Source organism: Ciconia boyciana, chromosome 8 (genome assembly GCF_034638445.1).
Source record: "Ciconia boyciana chromosome 8, ASM3463844v1, whole genome shotgun sequence".
In the NCBI taxonomy this organism is placed as follows: Eukaryota; Metazoa; Chordata; class Aves; order Ciconiiformes; family Ciconiidae; genus Ciconia; species Ciconia boyciana.
In genome coordinates this window covers 52,078,778-52,092,783 of record NC_132941.1, presented here as the reverse complement: position 1 = coordinate 52,092,783, position 14,006 = coordinate 52,078,778, and the positions used below count along the sequence as shown (strand labels likewise).

General features: G+C 48.1%; 1 protein-coding gene across 2 annotated transcripts; it reads left to right on the top strand.

Moving 5' to 3' along the window:
- Positions 1 to 235: 235 nt before the first annotated feature.
- On the top strand, positions 236 to 13,691 carry C8H10orf95 (chromosome 8 C10orf95 homolog). Of its 2 annotated transcripts, none has more exons than XM_072871498.1 (2): positions 236 to 358; positions 12,152 to 13,691. In XM_072871498.1, the coding sequence occupies exon 2, from the start codon at positions 12,215 to 12,217 to the stop codon at positions 12,887 to 12,889; it is 675 nt and encodes a 224-aa protein (XP_072727599.1). In that variant the 5' UTR covers positions 236 to 358; positions 12,152 to 12,214; the 3' UTR covers positions 12,890 to 13,691. The 2 variants fall into 2 exon arrangements, with proteins under 2 accessions (XP_072727599.1, XP_072727600.1); XM_072871499.1 differs by lacking the exon at positions 236 to 358 and adding an exon at positions 11,386 to 11,434.
- The last annotated feature ends 315 nt before the right edge of the window (positions 13,692 to 14,006 follow it).

Below are 14,006 nucleotides of genomic sequence, written 5' to 3'. Positions count from 1 at the left end.
CATAATCCATCAAACGCCCCACTTGCAGTTGGTCATAGTCATCAGCCACTTACACTTACCTCTCAAGATTCAGTTTACTTTGCATTGTCCCAAATATTTCAGAAATGAGAGACTGTCGTCGTCCTTTGTTATTTAAGATCTCCCTTTGGCGCTTTCTCTTGAAGAAGCGACTCCCGTGTTCGGCGTATGCATCCCCTTCTGCCTGTCACCGCAACGGTTGCTCCCATCCAACTATTCACAAATTTCACCAGGGAAAATTGAGTCGGAAGACTAATTGCTGCGTTCAGAAAAGTATCGTTGCATCCTATTACTTCCCAACGTTTTTGTGTATTAGACTTACTAGCGGCTTCCTAAACAGGTAATTCTTATAAATTCATAGAAGGCAGGCAATTAATTGCAGTCAACAGGTTTTGTAATTAAAGAGTGATTTGTAGGTATTTAGCTTCAGCTATTGAGATCACCTGCAGCAGAGCAAGGCATTAAGCGTCCTTAAGGAGCTGCTCTGCTGCAGCAGTTGTGCTGAGCAATGATGAGCTGGCCTTGCAGAGCCAGGCGCCCTTTTTAAACCTGTGTGGGACTCAATCTGTGAAGACTCACAATGGTGCAGGTGCTTATGATAAGGTAGTGCTGATGGGAGCCATTTGTATGGCTTCTTACTTAATTACAACCTACTGAAAGAGCAGTGAGTACAAATACCAGCTTAGCTGTCTGTAGCTGAGTGTAAACAAACAAACAAGCAAGCTTGGGAGGGGAAAACAAAGCAAAAGTAAGGTTCAGTTTCAAAGCACTCAGTGGTGGGCTCTTCTCTCTGTTCTTGAATTCTCCTATTCAATCTGTTACTTTAAAAGTTACCGTTTTTCTTTGAGTGTTGTTAACAGTGTTTTGCTGCTTTGAGGAAGAACCTGAAGTTTTGGTGAGTGTTTCTAAGTTTTTTTTATGCAGGCTTCATACACTGACTTTAGCTGTTCCTTTACCTGGGTCATCTATTCTTGCTATGTCTAAGTTTTTGTGTTCAAGGTCTATTTTTTTCTGTAAGGCTTCACACTAGCTAAGACACATACCTTGTATTAGCTTTAGTAGCCCTGTCTATAGGCAGCTAGGCTTAAAGTTTCCTGTCTGAGCATGTAATGTAACTGCTGAAGGAATGAGCTTCCTGTTGCTTTCCTTAGCTACAAGGTCATGTTCAGACAGGTTTTGAAGCCCTAGTTACTACACACTTCTGCAAGGTGTGATGTGGTATCTTAGTGCATTGCCTGGCTCTGTACGTGTCATTGATGTGCGTCAGTGAAAAGAAACTGTAGAAAGCAAGCTGCTTTCTTAAGATCAGGTTGTGTATCCTACTGTTTCTTGCTCCTCAGTTAACTGAAGGCATCATCTTGGCTGGTTTTTCTCAGTATGTGAGTACACGCGCACCAAACAAATGTAGGGCTCTGCTTTCTGTACTTATGACTAAAGACTTGTCTATGTTGCAATGTTTTACCAGTTACAACAGCAAAACAGTATTAGGGCTAGGTTAAATGTTTGTAGTAGTGGTATACAACTGAGGTGTTCTGCACTTTGCTTGGCTTTTTGAAAACACAAATGCTTAAATCTTTCTAGAGGTGATGCCTCTTTCACCCCAGCACATCTGCTTTTTTACCTAGCAGATGTAAGTCCACATATAGCAGCATAACTTACTTAGGGCATTGATTCATGCCAGCACTCTAGCCTGTAACTTTCCTAGCATCTTCTGCTTATGAAAGATACTAATGTAAATTGTTATTGTTGTGTGGTGGTAGGCTTTAAATGCTTTAGTTTGGAAAAAATTACATAGAAGGGCTTCTCTGAGGGATTGTGTTCTTGGAAACACAAGATTGTCTTTTGATTCCCATTAAAAAAATCAATAATATTACTTGTAAGCTATGTTCTGTATTGTCTAAAGACCATAACAGAAGGTAGTTAGATTTAAAAAAAAAAAAACCAACTTATTACAGACATAGATCAGCAGATGCTGCAGCTGTTTGCCTTGGGGGATGCAATAAGAGCAGTATTCCCATGGGTAATTCTAGCTCAGATGTTTGAGCTTAAGCTAGAAATACAGTGTGTGTTGCAACAGAAGGCATTTTTATACATTAAAGGGATGATACGTAATACAACCCCAAAGTCTGGATAATCTGTTTCCTGCCCTGTCCCACCTTTTGGGGTGTTGATACCATGGGAAAATCCAGTACAAGTGCATAAGAAGTTATGCCTGCCTTGCGTCTAAACATACATCCTAGATGCAGGATGCACAGGAATGGCATCCAAGTGTATTTAAAACACAAGTAGTTAAAATGCAAATGGTTTGCTGTGACATTGGACACTAGTGTGTGTCAACAGTTAGAAGAAACCCACTGTGAACGTGAAGCCCCTCTGGAGAACCAGGCTGTGTAACCAGCTAAGGCCTTTGCAGGATGCCAGGAAACTCTTCCAAAAAACACTTCAAGGGCAAAGACTTGTAATCAAGCAGCTGAGAGAGCAGGATGCTGTGAAAGCACAAAAACTGTGTGCAAAATATCTTGCTCTGCTATGCAAACTGTCTGCATGCGAGATAAGAAAGTGCCTGTAGGTAACTGGAGCTAGGCAGAGGAATCAAGGCTGAAGTAGAATGATTTGTCTTGGACTGTGTAAAGTAAACAATATATAACCAGGAGGAACCAGATAATTATAGGAGTGTCTGAAGCAACTCCTGCAGGGTAGATAGAACCTTGCAAGGCCGCCCGTACCATATCAGGAATACCATGTAAGGCTGAGATTGCCTAGGTAAGGATATCGGAAATGCCAGACTTGGTTATGGATGTAGCAAAACTGAGACCAATGGGAAGAAGTAATTAGGGGTGGATTGTCTGTTTGGGAGGAGACTGGCTGGAGGAAGGGAGGCAGGCATGAGCATGGCAAAAAAAGTGAATCCTGAAATGAGAGAGAGAGAATAAGGTATAAAATAAGATTAAAAAAATGAAGGAAGGTGGGATGCTGGGCAGCTGACCACAGGAGTGCAGACATCTACAGCTGGTAGTGAAGCCTGAGGACCCAAACCCACTGGGATGCTGGAGTGATGCTCGTTGGACAACCTGCTGGACTCTCCATCAGGTCTATGTTGGAAAGACTTGTTGTGGGAGGGCAGAGCAAAGAGGGGTAGATTTGTACCCTAGTACTAAGTGGTGTGGGAGGGAAGGTTGACACACCTGTAACTTGACGACAGTCGTGTTGTTCATAAAACTTGATTAGTAGCTTCATAGTCGTGTGCAAAATGATATAAATAACCATGAGGTACTAGTGGTGTGTTAATGAGGTTATTGATCATTCAGTTGACCTGTTGGTGTGATTGATTGATGAAAGCTAGTCTTTTGAGTTGGTTGTCTCAAGACTGCAATGTGAAGAGGGACAGCTGGGCAGAAGAAGTGGCAGCTGGGGGCTCATCCAGGATCTCCCAATTTGGAACCTTGAGCTAACTGATACTGAGGTCTTCTGTTTGAAGAAGAGTGTGTGTGGATGGAGGTGATGGATATCAGATGATCTCTTGAGTGAGAGGAGGACGGGGTCTGTTTGTGCAGGCTGTGTTTGAACATGGAGGGGATCCTTGGGACTGTGAACACTATAAACTGCAGATTAAAATGTGCTTGATTAAAGAAGAGTAGTGTCTAGATAGAGAGCTGTCTCTAGGAAAGAGTTTAGATCAGAAAAAGGTGGCAGCTTTTGGTAGGGCAGACTGGGATACTGAGACATTGGGCAGAGGGATTTGAACCTCAGGTGAGGGAGACCTGATGGAAAGGGTGGCTGCAGTGGTTACTAGGAAGATGAGACTGGTGGTGGTGGGAACTTCAGTAACACAAGTTATGCCGTGGGAAAAGGAGGACACGTTGAGAAAAGAGAAAGCTTGGAGGAAAAAAAGAGGGGTGATGCATGTGTGTGTCCAAAATCTAGACTTTGGTGCAACAAACATCTCCACCCAGGGAGAGGATGGAGGGGTGACGGTGTCAGGATCACCTTGACAGCAGGCAGGGGTGGTTTCCAGAGCCCTGCCTGCTGACGCAGTGACCCTGTGGTAACACTCACAGTGTTTTATTCTTGGCAGTGCAGCTGTTTCAGACCTGCTGTGTTATCCAGCAGCTGCAGTGAGAGTAGGAGGAGTGGCTGCTCCAAACCTCTCTGTCAGCAGCGAGTTGCGTTTTGACTGCTATTTGAGCAGAGTTATGCAAGGGGGTGGTTTTTAGATCATCGGAGTCAAGTAAAGACTTGCTCTGCGATGACTAGGGCTTTTCCTGGTGTTTTGGCCTCATACAGAGTCTGGGCTTTGCACAGACCTCAGAAATAAATGCCAGACTCTTACTACATTTCAGTGCTTTCTGGGAATGCTGCTTTGAATAGCTGAAACGGATCTACTCCTTCTTCAAAGGGCCTATGTAAGGGGTGACTGACTGTAATACGCATTAACTGCTATTTCCACGGTTACCAGTGCCAGCTGGAGCATCAGCTCCCCCTTCGTCTTTTCTTTGTGGTGCACTAGTAATATCAGAGTTCAGAGGGAGCAGGGTGAGGACTGGGGTCTTCTGGCTTCAGAATGAAATCCTCCCCCTTGTTTGAACTTAAGGGATTGTTCATGGTGCAAGAGCTGGGAGCAGTTCTGAGCCCACCTCTTGGAGGGGAGCATCAAGTGCAGTAGGTTTTGCATGAATGTCCTCTCAGCAGGGTGGCAGCTTGCTCCCCTCTGGAGAGGGAGTTGGTGTGTCTGAGGTCCTCGAGGCTGTCCGTCCCAAAAGGAGCTCTGGTATCAGCTGTGCTCGTAGTATCTTTTCAGTTGGCTTGGGCAGCTGTAAGAATTTGGACAGTGAAGTAGTTCCTGATGGAAAGGTCCCTCCTGTGGTGTGGGGGGAGGCTGGGTCAGATCTCCAGCATTGCTAGGGGAGTTCCTTAGACTGGGTGAGTGGTGTGGGGAGGGGAAGGGGATGAGGCTGCTTGCAGAACTTCATCTGTTGCCAGTTGTGCCATTCAATGTGCCAGAGGAGCGAACATGTATCTTCCTGGCTGAAGAGCTCTGCATTTTTGCACGCTAGAAAGCCTACAGACAGATGCCCTGCTGCTCAGGGCTGTTCCAGGCTCCTCAACTGTGCTCACAAGGCTAAATCTTTGTTAGACAGGCTCAGAGATGAGTGGGTGAAGGAACTGGTCCACTCTGAAAACCTGGGCTGTTCATCCTGCTGCCAAGGTGAGGGTGTTGCCCCTCAGCCACTGCTCCTGCCATGCTCTGCACCCCAGGGGCAAGCAGGAGGGTGCACAGCCATCTCCATCTGTCTGCTGCCCTGTGCTGCTGCTTTCTTTGATCTCACCAAAATAGCTTCTTTTAGCACAACTGCACAAAACTATCTGGATTGGGGGGTTTCTCCTGTTTCTACTAATAACATCACACTTTTATCTCTCTCAAACCCTTTTCACCTTGCAGCTTTACTGCTCTTTGAGGAGTCATTAAGCTTCCATTCAAAGTACCTGCTCCTCTCTGCAAAGAAAGTCCTTTTCTTTCTTGTGGGCTGTTTTCAAGCTGCTTTCACTATCAGTTATCTTCCTTTACATGTTACCACTAGACAGCACAAGGGAGCATGGCAAATAGCCTCCCCCCTTTTCTGAGAAGCAGAGGCTTGTGTGTTCTCCTGCCTCACCAAACTTTCTGTCTAGAAATATCTAAGGGAGGATCAGTGTAAGGAGCCACTGGTGTGTAATAGCTGCCCAGCTCCCGGTACGCAGTGCCAGCTCTGCCTGCAGGAAGCAGGTTATTGCTGCGTGCACTGTGGCTTTACAGAAAATGAATTGCGTGCAGAAATCTGTGACCATGGTGGCACTTGGGGCTCAAGTCTGAAGCAGACCGCTCCTCCTGAGCTGGCCCGCTGTGCTGCCTAAGCGTGGGAGCTGGCTGCTGTCCTCGTCCAGGCTGGGCTCTGTGCCATCGGAGGGGCCACGGGGGTGCAGTGTATGCACAGGAGTGGGGCAGAAATGGCCCCACTTCATCTCAGCCCACCACATAGCATCTTTCTCCCTTTCTAGATGCTATGAGAGCTTGTCTCTTTCAAGAAGTCAACCCTTCCCTTAGGCTGTGCTGGGCTCTGCCTGGCAAATGGGAGGCAAGACCTGTTCCCTGCAGCCCTGGTTTGTACTGCTGTTAATCGGCTACTGCCTTGTGGCATCTTGTTGTACTAGGCATGATGTAATAACCTTTGGTGGAAGTATTTAACACTCCTTGGAATGCTTGCTGGGACAGTGTGGGTTTTCCTTTCTCTTGGAGAGTGCAGCAAAAACCTGTGGTGCTGTTTCACCTTATTGGGGGGGGCAGGGGAATGCATGTGTGTGCAAAATCCAAAAGTGCTCCCACAATTAAGCAGCACTGGTGTGGGAATCTGCTCCCCTAGATAAAAATTAAGGCCTGAAAGGACTCAGCTTGTAACGAGCTACTGCACTTTCCTTGAATTCCTGTGTTGCTGCCAGGCACATCTGGCTGAGTGAGAGCATCCCCTTCAGGAAGGCAGCCAAGTGCCTCTGTCCTAAGGATCGGTACTGGTGGCAGAGGATCAAAGCTATTGTGTTGTGCCACATGGCTTTCTGTGCCGCTCTCCTACCTCCCCAAGAAGTACTTGAGAGTCTTCTCCTGGGTGAGTTTCTTTTAAAAGACCTCGAAAGGAGCATGACCTTATATTGGCAATAGGGGGGATGGGAGTGACAAGGAAAAATAAGAAACCTCTTTGTTGTGATCTTGTCCCATACACTATCTCCAGCTACTAGGATGCTGGATAAGTGTGTGGGACTCTGACACCAGAGCGTGGAAGACAAACCTTAGCTTGATGAGTACGTGTGATTTTAACCTCTCGCTTCCAGGGCAGTCCTTGAAGTTTTGTTTTTTTCCAAGGGAGGCCTTTGCCAAAGCTTTGTCAGAGGGCAACAATTTTGCAGAGTCTACTCAAAATGGGGAGACTAACTGGAAATAACTCATGACTTCTTCATCCCCTTGGTTAGGGGAAAATGTTGCTTTTGCAGTATTCATCCCTGTACCCTTGGGAGTTGCTACAGAGCAATGGCAACAGATCTGTGGTTTTTGTGGGGTGGGGAGAAGAACAGGGCAGGAAGAAAGCCAGAAAGAAGAGTCTGAAAGTTTGTATGCTGGAACAGTGGAGAGGAAAAGGTAGCTAGGTGGGATCATAGAATGGTTTGGGTTGGAAGGGACCTTAAAGATCATCTAGTTCCACCCCATTCTCTTTGTTTGGGAGCTGATCACAGGGCAATGGCATGAGGAAAGAATAGTCTCGGTCGACCCTTAGAATAAAATAGATGGCCATGTCCTCTCCTGTGGGCCAAATGTCTCTACAGTTGTATTGGCTTTCAGTATGCTCCCCAAGGAAGCACCTAAACCTGTTCAAACTGCCAGCCTGGTCTGAGGACCAAGCTAACTTTGGTTGCTGCTTCAGGTGGACGAAAGACTTGGTGACACTTATTGAACTGTCTGTCTTGGTGAAAACAATTTCTCCAGACATGCGAGATACTTGTATGGTTTCACGCGTTGGGTACTGTGGCACACCCTGTATGTTGGTCTGTGCCCATGCTACTGTCAGGCTCACTTGAATCTCTCTCCTAGAGACTGTGCAGTCTGGCATGGATTTCAATATTTACATCTTCATCTGTTTTCTGCAGCTCACAGTGGTTTTTGTGTTCCACGACTACTTAAACAGAAAGCTCCCCAAATTCAAAGCTAGCTTGGGTGATAGTAAAGCTTTACTGTCCTGAGGCATGTCCAGCAAAACCATGGTCTTCTGTAATGCTAGGAAGTAATTTCTGCTGCTTTAGATACTAGAAAAGCCCTACCAGCCTTGGGCATTTCTGTATTAACTAGTGATGGATTCATCACCTGTAGTAACTGTGTAATAGAGCGGTGAAACAAAATCTTCTCTGTACTTGAGCTATCAAGTGTACTCTCTGGCTTTGTATTGCAAACATTGCTTGATTGCTCCATGGCAACTCTGCCTGGGTCAGCTGGCGCTGAAGCACGTTTTGCTCAGCAGATCAAGTATTTTGGGAGCTGTGGTGTCAGTCTCCTCAACCCGCACCAAGACGTGTGCGGGGGAAGAGGCCCTGCCGGATGGCTGGGCGGTGGGTGGGGGGGGTTGCTGGAGTCAGCTGTGGCAAGCCTGGGAAGAGTCTGAAGTATCATGTTCTCACCAAGCAGAGATGTCAATCTCATTCCATCTGGCTGTGACCTTCTTGGGAGTTTCTTCTTTTTTTTTTCTGTGCCTGGCTTCTCATTCAGCTCCAGCCAAGTGGGGTTGAACCCTTTTCCAGCAAGGTCAAAATTGCTGGAAAGGCTTGAAGGGGGAGGCTGCCTTGTCTCTCCCTGTGGCCTTTCTTACTGGGTTGGTCCCTTGTTGCTCCCTGCTGGCAAACACAGCTCCTGGTGCCCTGGCTGGGGAGGCTTGGCTCCTGGGCACAGACAGCATGGTGCCTGCCCATCCACCCTTTCAGTCTGTGCCACCAAGGAGCTGGTGTATATTGATGGCTGTTAGTGACCCTTGGGACCAAAGAGGCATTTAGCAGAGCTCAGCTTCAGCTTTAAGGACTGTTTTGCACTTTCCTGCTCAGGACATCCAGGTGCCAGGCAACAGATGTGGTGATTTTTCCCAAGGCATAGCAGAACTTGAAATTGGAGCAAGGGAAGAAAGTGGATGGTAGCTTGGAGAGAAAGATCAGCCAGGATCCCCTCTCCCATTCTGGTCCTACATCTAACAGCCTCCAGCTCCTGAAGAGCAGGGAAGAGAGCTGGAGGCTGTTAGATGTTCACTTCCAAAGCCAGGGCAGCCTTTGGCTGCTGGCACTGGAGAAACGAGGGAAGTAGGAGCAGGTAAAGAGGAAGGGGAGAGGAGACTGAGTGGAGGTTGGACCCTCCCCTCAAGGGGTACCACTAGGTAATGTTGGCATTTGGGGGTTGGTTTTTTTTTTAAGCATCTGGCTTTTGATACCTTCTGGTTATCAGGTGGCCTAACAAAAGATCACCCTCCTGGCAAATCCTGTTTTCCCTGAAGCACTGCCTGCTCTCACCTCCCAGTGACGGTGGGACAGGGTCAGGCAAGCTGGTACTGGCTCTCTAAGCCCTCTCTCTTCCCGTACACATGGATTTGTCACACCCTAGCTCAGCCCTGCAGAGTCTAGCAGGGTCTCCTAAAATCTGCCTCTGGAAGCTGGAGCAGCCTGAAGGTCTATATGAACAGGCACTGGTGTAATGGTGGGGTAAACCATGTTGCCAGCCCCTGGGAGCACAAGGCTGCAGCTCTGGAGGGGCAGGGCAGGAGCCTTGTGCCTCCTGCATACCAAAACGTTGCTGCAGCACACCTAATGATTCAGAGCAGCGCTGTGCCCTGCAAGCCAGGAGCTGGGATTTGGGCCCTTGTGCTTGCAAAGGCAAGCCTGTGTTGGGGCAGTCCTGAGACCTCTGGTGCTCAGGCACAGGGGGAGAGCTCTGCGTTGGGAAGCAGGCAGGGACAGAGCAGTGCCAGGCAGCTGTGCGGTGGAGCCCAGGAAAAGCAAAGCCAGCCAGAGCCCCAGCCACCAAGCCAAGGCTTGCCCTGAGGGGTTTGCGGACTTCCTCTGGAGCTGTGAAGTATAGTCTACGCTGTGTCGGCTGTCAACACCCTCCTCCCGGGTGATCTGCTTCCAGGGAAATGTCTTCACTTCTGTGGTCAGGCATGTGACAATGCTGCCCTGAAGCACTCCCAGTCCTGCTTAATCCTCATCTCATTCCCCCTCTCATCTCTTCAGTTTGCTTCCTCTTGTGGGCCATCCTGCCTGGCTGAGCCACCAGCTTGTTCCCCTTATCATTTTCGAGTGCAAAATCAAAGCAATTAATAGCTGTGGGATGCCTCAGTGCTAAGACCTGAGTGGTTTAGATGGCCTGTTACCCCATTCTCCTCCAGCTACTGGGAAAGCCCAGGAGCACTGATGCTGCCAGCCAAAATGCAGGGTGCTGTAGCGGATGTTAGATGGACCATTTGTAGTTTTTTGAGCATGAGCTGGTCATCAACTAGCTGAGATAACAGCTTCCCCAGGGCTGTCCCAAACTGGCATGAAGCAGCACACTGTGATCCAGCAGGAGGGGTAAGCTGGACTTGCTTTGTTTTGCTCAATGGATGCAATACCTATGTGGTCTCTCTGCAGATGAGATCTATGGAAGTGATACTGTGGATCTCAGTAGGGATGCAGGGTTGACCTGGATTAAAAGAGGCACTGAAACTGGTTTTTAAGAGGCCATTTATTTCATTTACCCACCTCATACTGCTATTGACATACAATACCCCTCTAGATTTTTGTGGTGGTTCTGAGTAAGTTAGGCAGGCAATGTGTTTGGAAACCAGCTAATAGTCTCATTTCAATAAAGGTCTAACGACGTGTGCTCAAAGAAGGTGCAGTGGAGCACCTTGCTGCAGGAGGCTCAGCTCTAAACCTCTTCAGAGTGGTTCGGAAAACTCAGGAATAAACGTTTAGGAGCCCTCGTGCACAGAGGGGCACCCAGCCCTGCCCTTGCCTAGTGAGTGCCTGAGCTACGCTCTGTTGTGAGCTGGGCTACATGCAGGAAACATCAGGGTGCCTGCTCTCCTCCTCCCCAACACCTGCTAATGAGCTGGGGAGACCTCAGTGAAAGCTGTTTCAGCTTGCTTTATTTTGCTTGAAGTTGTTTGAGCCTTTCTTTGTAAGTGCTTTAATGAAATAGGTTGAACTTTTTTTTCTTCTTTCGTTCTTTCTTCTTTCTTTCCTCCTATGTGGGGAGATGATGGTTATGATGGGCTTTGCCTCTAGGCTGCAGCTCTTGCTTAAGGGTACTCCCTGGTCTTGTCTAAATACTCTAGTGCTGTTCCCCTGTGCAGCGGATAGACTTCTAGCTTTGCACCCATGGCAAAAGCAGGCTTGAGCTAGTGCAGATTATGCACCTCAAGGGACAGGAACAACTTGTGCTGGTTGACAAAAGAAAAACCTCCATTGTGTAGTACCCAGTACTGCTTGTGGCAGGCAGGTTCTTGGGGGACTGCCAAATTTCCTGTTAGGCTGGAGGAAAGCACTGGACTAAGGGATGAGTTCCATCTTGGTCAACGCCCGTGTGAGAGGCAACTCTGTAGTTAAGGCTGAAGCAAAAAGAACCTACAGGATCTGAATTCCAGAGGGGGGTGGGAGGGGAGGGAACAAACCTTGCTGCCTTTAGTTCTGTGCTGGTCTTTTCCTGTCTCTGGTAGCAAGCTTTTTTAAAAACCCCATGCTATGTACAGCTTCCCTTCCTGCCCTTGGGGAGAGGACAATGAGTCATGGGAGGACATTGCTTAATGCCCTGGAGGATGCTTGGATTGTCTGGTGAGGGCAGGCTACGAACAAATTCATCTGTGGGTCAGAGTTGCTCAAGGTGAATGCACGCTTAAATGTGAATGTTAACTAGTGAGACCAAAACGAGATGCCTTTTCCTCTAACAGGTTCTCATGTAATGTAGATACACCTGGATTTTGCTCTAGAAACAAATAGCAGGCACAGCTCTTGTTTGCTTATCAGAATAGAAGCAGGGCTGTGGGAGGATGGGGAGAGAGTCAAGGACAGTTGAAGATGTGGGGTTTTTTGTTTTTTTTTAAGATCTTGTCTGGGCAGGATGGCAGCTGAAACAATTGCAGCCAGGCTGGGCTGTGTCCTCTTTCCTCTCTTTGCCTGCTTTCTTTATTTTTGGACTTTCATTTGTGCTTGCCTTCCCCATTTTTATGCCTGCTCAAGGGTCTCTAGCTTCTTGCAGTCTGTCTCGCTGCCTCCCAGCAGTGCAAAACCATGTCACGAGGATGTGAGGCCATCTCTTCTGCCCTCAGTGGTTTTTATGCCAGCTTGTTCCCATCCTTGTAACTCCGAGATCTGGGTGGGTTAAATGATGAGTCTTGCTGAGTAGTTAACAGGCAGTGGCTGGCAATGCGGCTCTGCTTGTTCTTGGTATGTTACGGCCCCTGCAAGCTGCAGATGCAGGGAGCTTCTTTTATTAATTGGTTGGTATGCTTACAGTGTTAGGCATATCTCCTTATTCATCCTGGTTCTGGAATGTATATAACCAATGTAAATTGTTTCTCTTCCCATCCTGTCCTCACAGGTTTTGAGACTCAGCAACCCCTCTGGAGAAATGTCCCCTGTGTAAAACCCCAGTTCCTGTACCATGTACCAGTCTGGCTTTGTGCCGCGGGAGTATTACCCAACCATGATCCCACCTTCTGGCTACACCTACCCACCACTGCGGACTGGGAGAGCAGAAGACATGACCAGCTCTGTGATGTTCCCTCCCATCCACATGCACAACTTGTACAGCCGACCCATCACTTTTGTGGTGGACCGGAATGGCTACCCTGACTACGCAGGAGGTCAGGTGGAGTATCATCATCTCTACAGTGCCTCCAATCCCTACTTCCGTCCATACTACACCTGGCACTTCCCTCCTGTGGTCCCCATCCCTCTCTACAATCCCTATGCAAACTACAATCCCTACGTCAGCTACCAGAGGTCAGATCAGTATCGAGACACGTGGCCAGAAGGCTTCACAATGAGAGGGGAGCTTCAATGGGGGAAGCTCGGAAAGGTGTTTGGACCAAGGAAAGACCTCCCAGAATTTGTGAAGGATGATCTCCGGAGGGTTTATGGCACCTACCCACGGACCAATGTCTCCATAACCTATCGGAAAGGGGAGTTCTTGGTCAAGGGAGACCCCAGTGTAGGAGAGCAGGAATATGCAGTGGAAAAAAAAGTCATCCAGCGGGCTGTGACCCCCAGTGCTAGCGAGGCAGATGACAGCAGTGAGGACCGGAACCGCAAGAAGAAGAAGAAACTGAGACGTTGATGTAGTCAGTCACTTGATGGACAGATGCTCCAGAGCCCTTGTGGGAGCCAGCTGGCAGCTGTTCTTGGTGCAGTTGGCAAGTAGCACAAGCAATGGATGCCACCACTCCTGTTGGCTTTTAACTGCTCCCCATCCTCCACAAGCTTACAGAAACTTTACCCTGTTTGATGCACGATGCCCATCCTGTGAAGAAACCACGTGACACTTGACTGTCTGTCGGATCAGCTCTTTGGTCCTGGTTTTGAAATGAATATTTGCTTTCCACGGGTTTGAGTGGTCACAGTCGGGTGGGGGGATTTCCAGACAGCAGCCCTTGATTAGAAGATGGGTCTCTTCCTACCCTGTCCAAGGGAAGGTCCTGGAAGCTGGCTCCCTCCCTGGCACTCAGTTAAGGAGATCAAAGCAGGATTTCCTCCAGGCTGGGGGCAGTGTAGGTCCCAGAGGAGAGAGGCATTCTTGAACACTGTAAAGAGCAGTTGTCTGCATATCTTGTCACTGCTGGTTATGACCATACCATTGTGCTTAATCACCACATGATGCCTGTACACAGCGCTTCCCTACACGCTGGTGGAAGATCCTGGTGTCCCCATCCTCTTACCACCTAGTAACCTGGTGCTCAGTTCTTCTGGTCACATGTCCTTGTGGAAATCACTGCTTGAGGCCCTGCTCTGCGTCTGACTTGGCTCTAGTTGGAGGTGCTCCAGCAAGGTTACTGGAGTTGTGTGAATCACAGCACTTCCACAGCTTGGTCTCTTGGAAGGGTGGACTTTGGAGAGTTGTGCTGGAAACCTAGAGGGTTGTGAGGGGCTGGGTCTGACTTGCTTGCAAAATTCTGTACCTTTTAAATGATTATAAATAATAATAATAAAAAAAAACCAAATGCAAATGCTTATATTTCTGGGTTTTTTTAGCTACCTGACAGCAGTCTCTCCTGTGAACAACTTGCAACCTGGTCTGACACCTTTTTGCAAAGTTGGGGATGACTTCTGACTTGTTCTTGCCCAGCTCTGGTGGGTTATTCTGCTAGCTCTGCTTGGCAGCATCCTGCCTTGCCCCAGTTTGTTGCCCGACAGCTTCCTCTTTGGGGACCAGCAGGGACTTTCTGAGCATGCAGGAG

Bases quoted from the DNA above. Each gene is read 5' to 3' on its own strand.
- C8H10orf95 (XM_072871498.1), top strand. From the start codon at position 12,215: ATGTACCAGTCTGGCTTTGTGCCGCGGGAGTATTACCCAACCATGATC.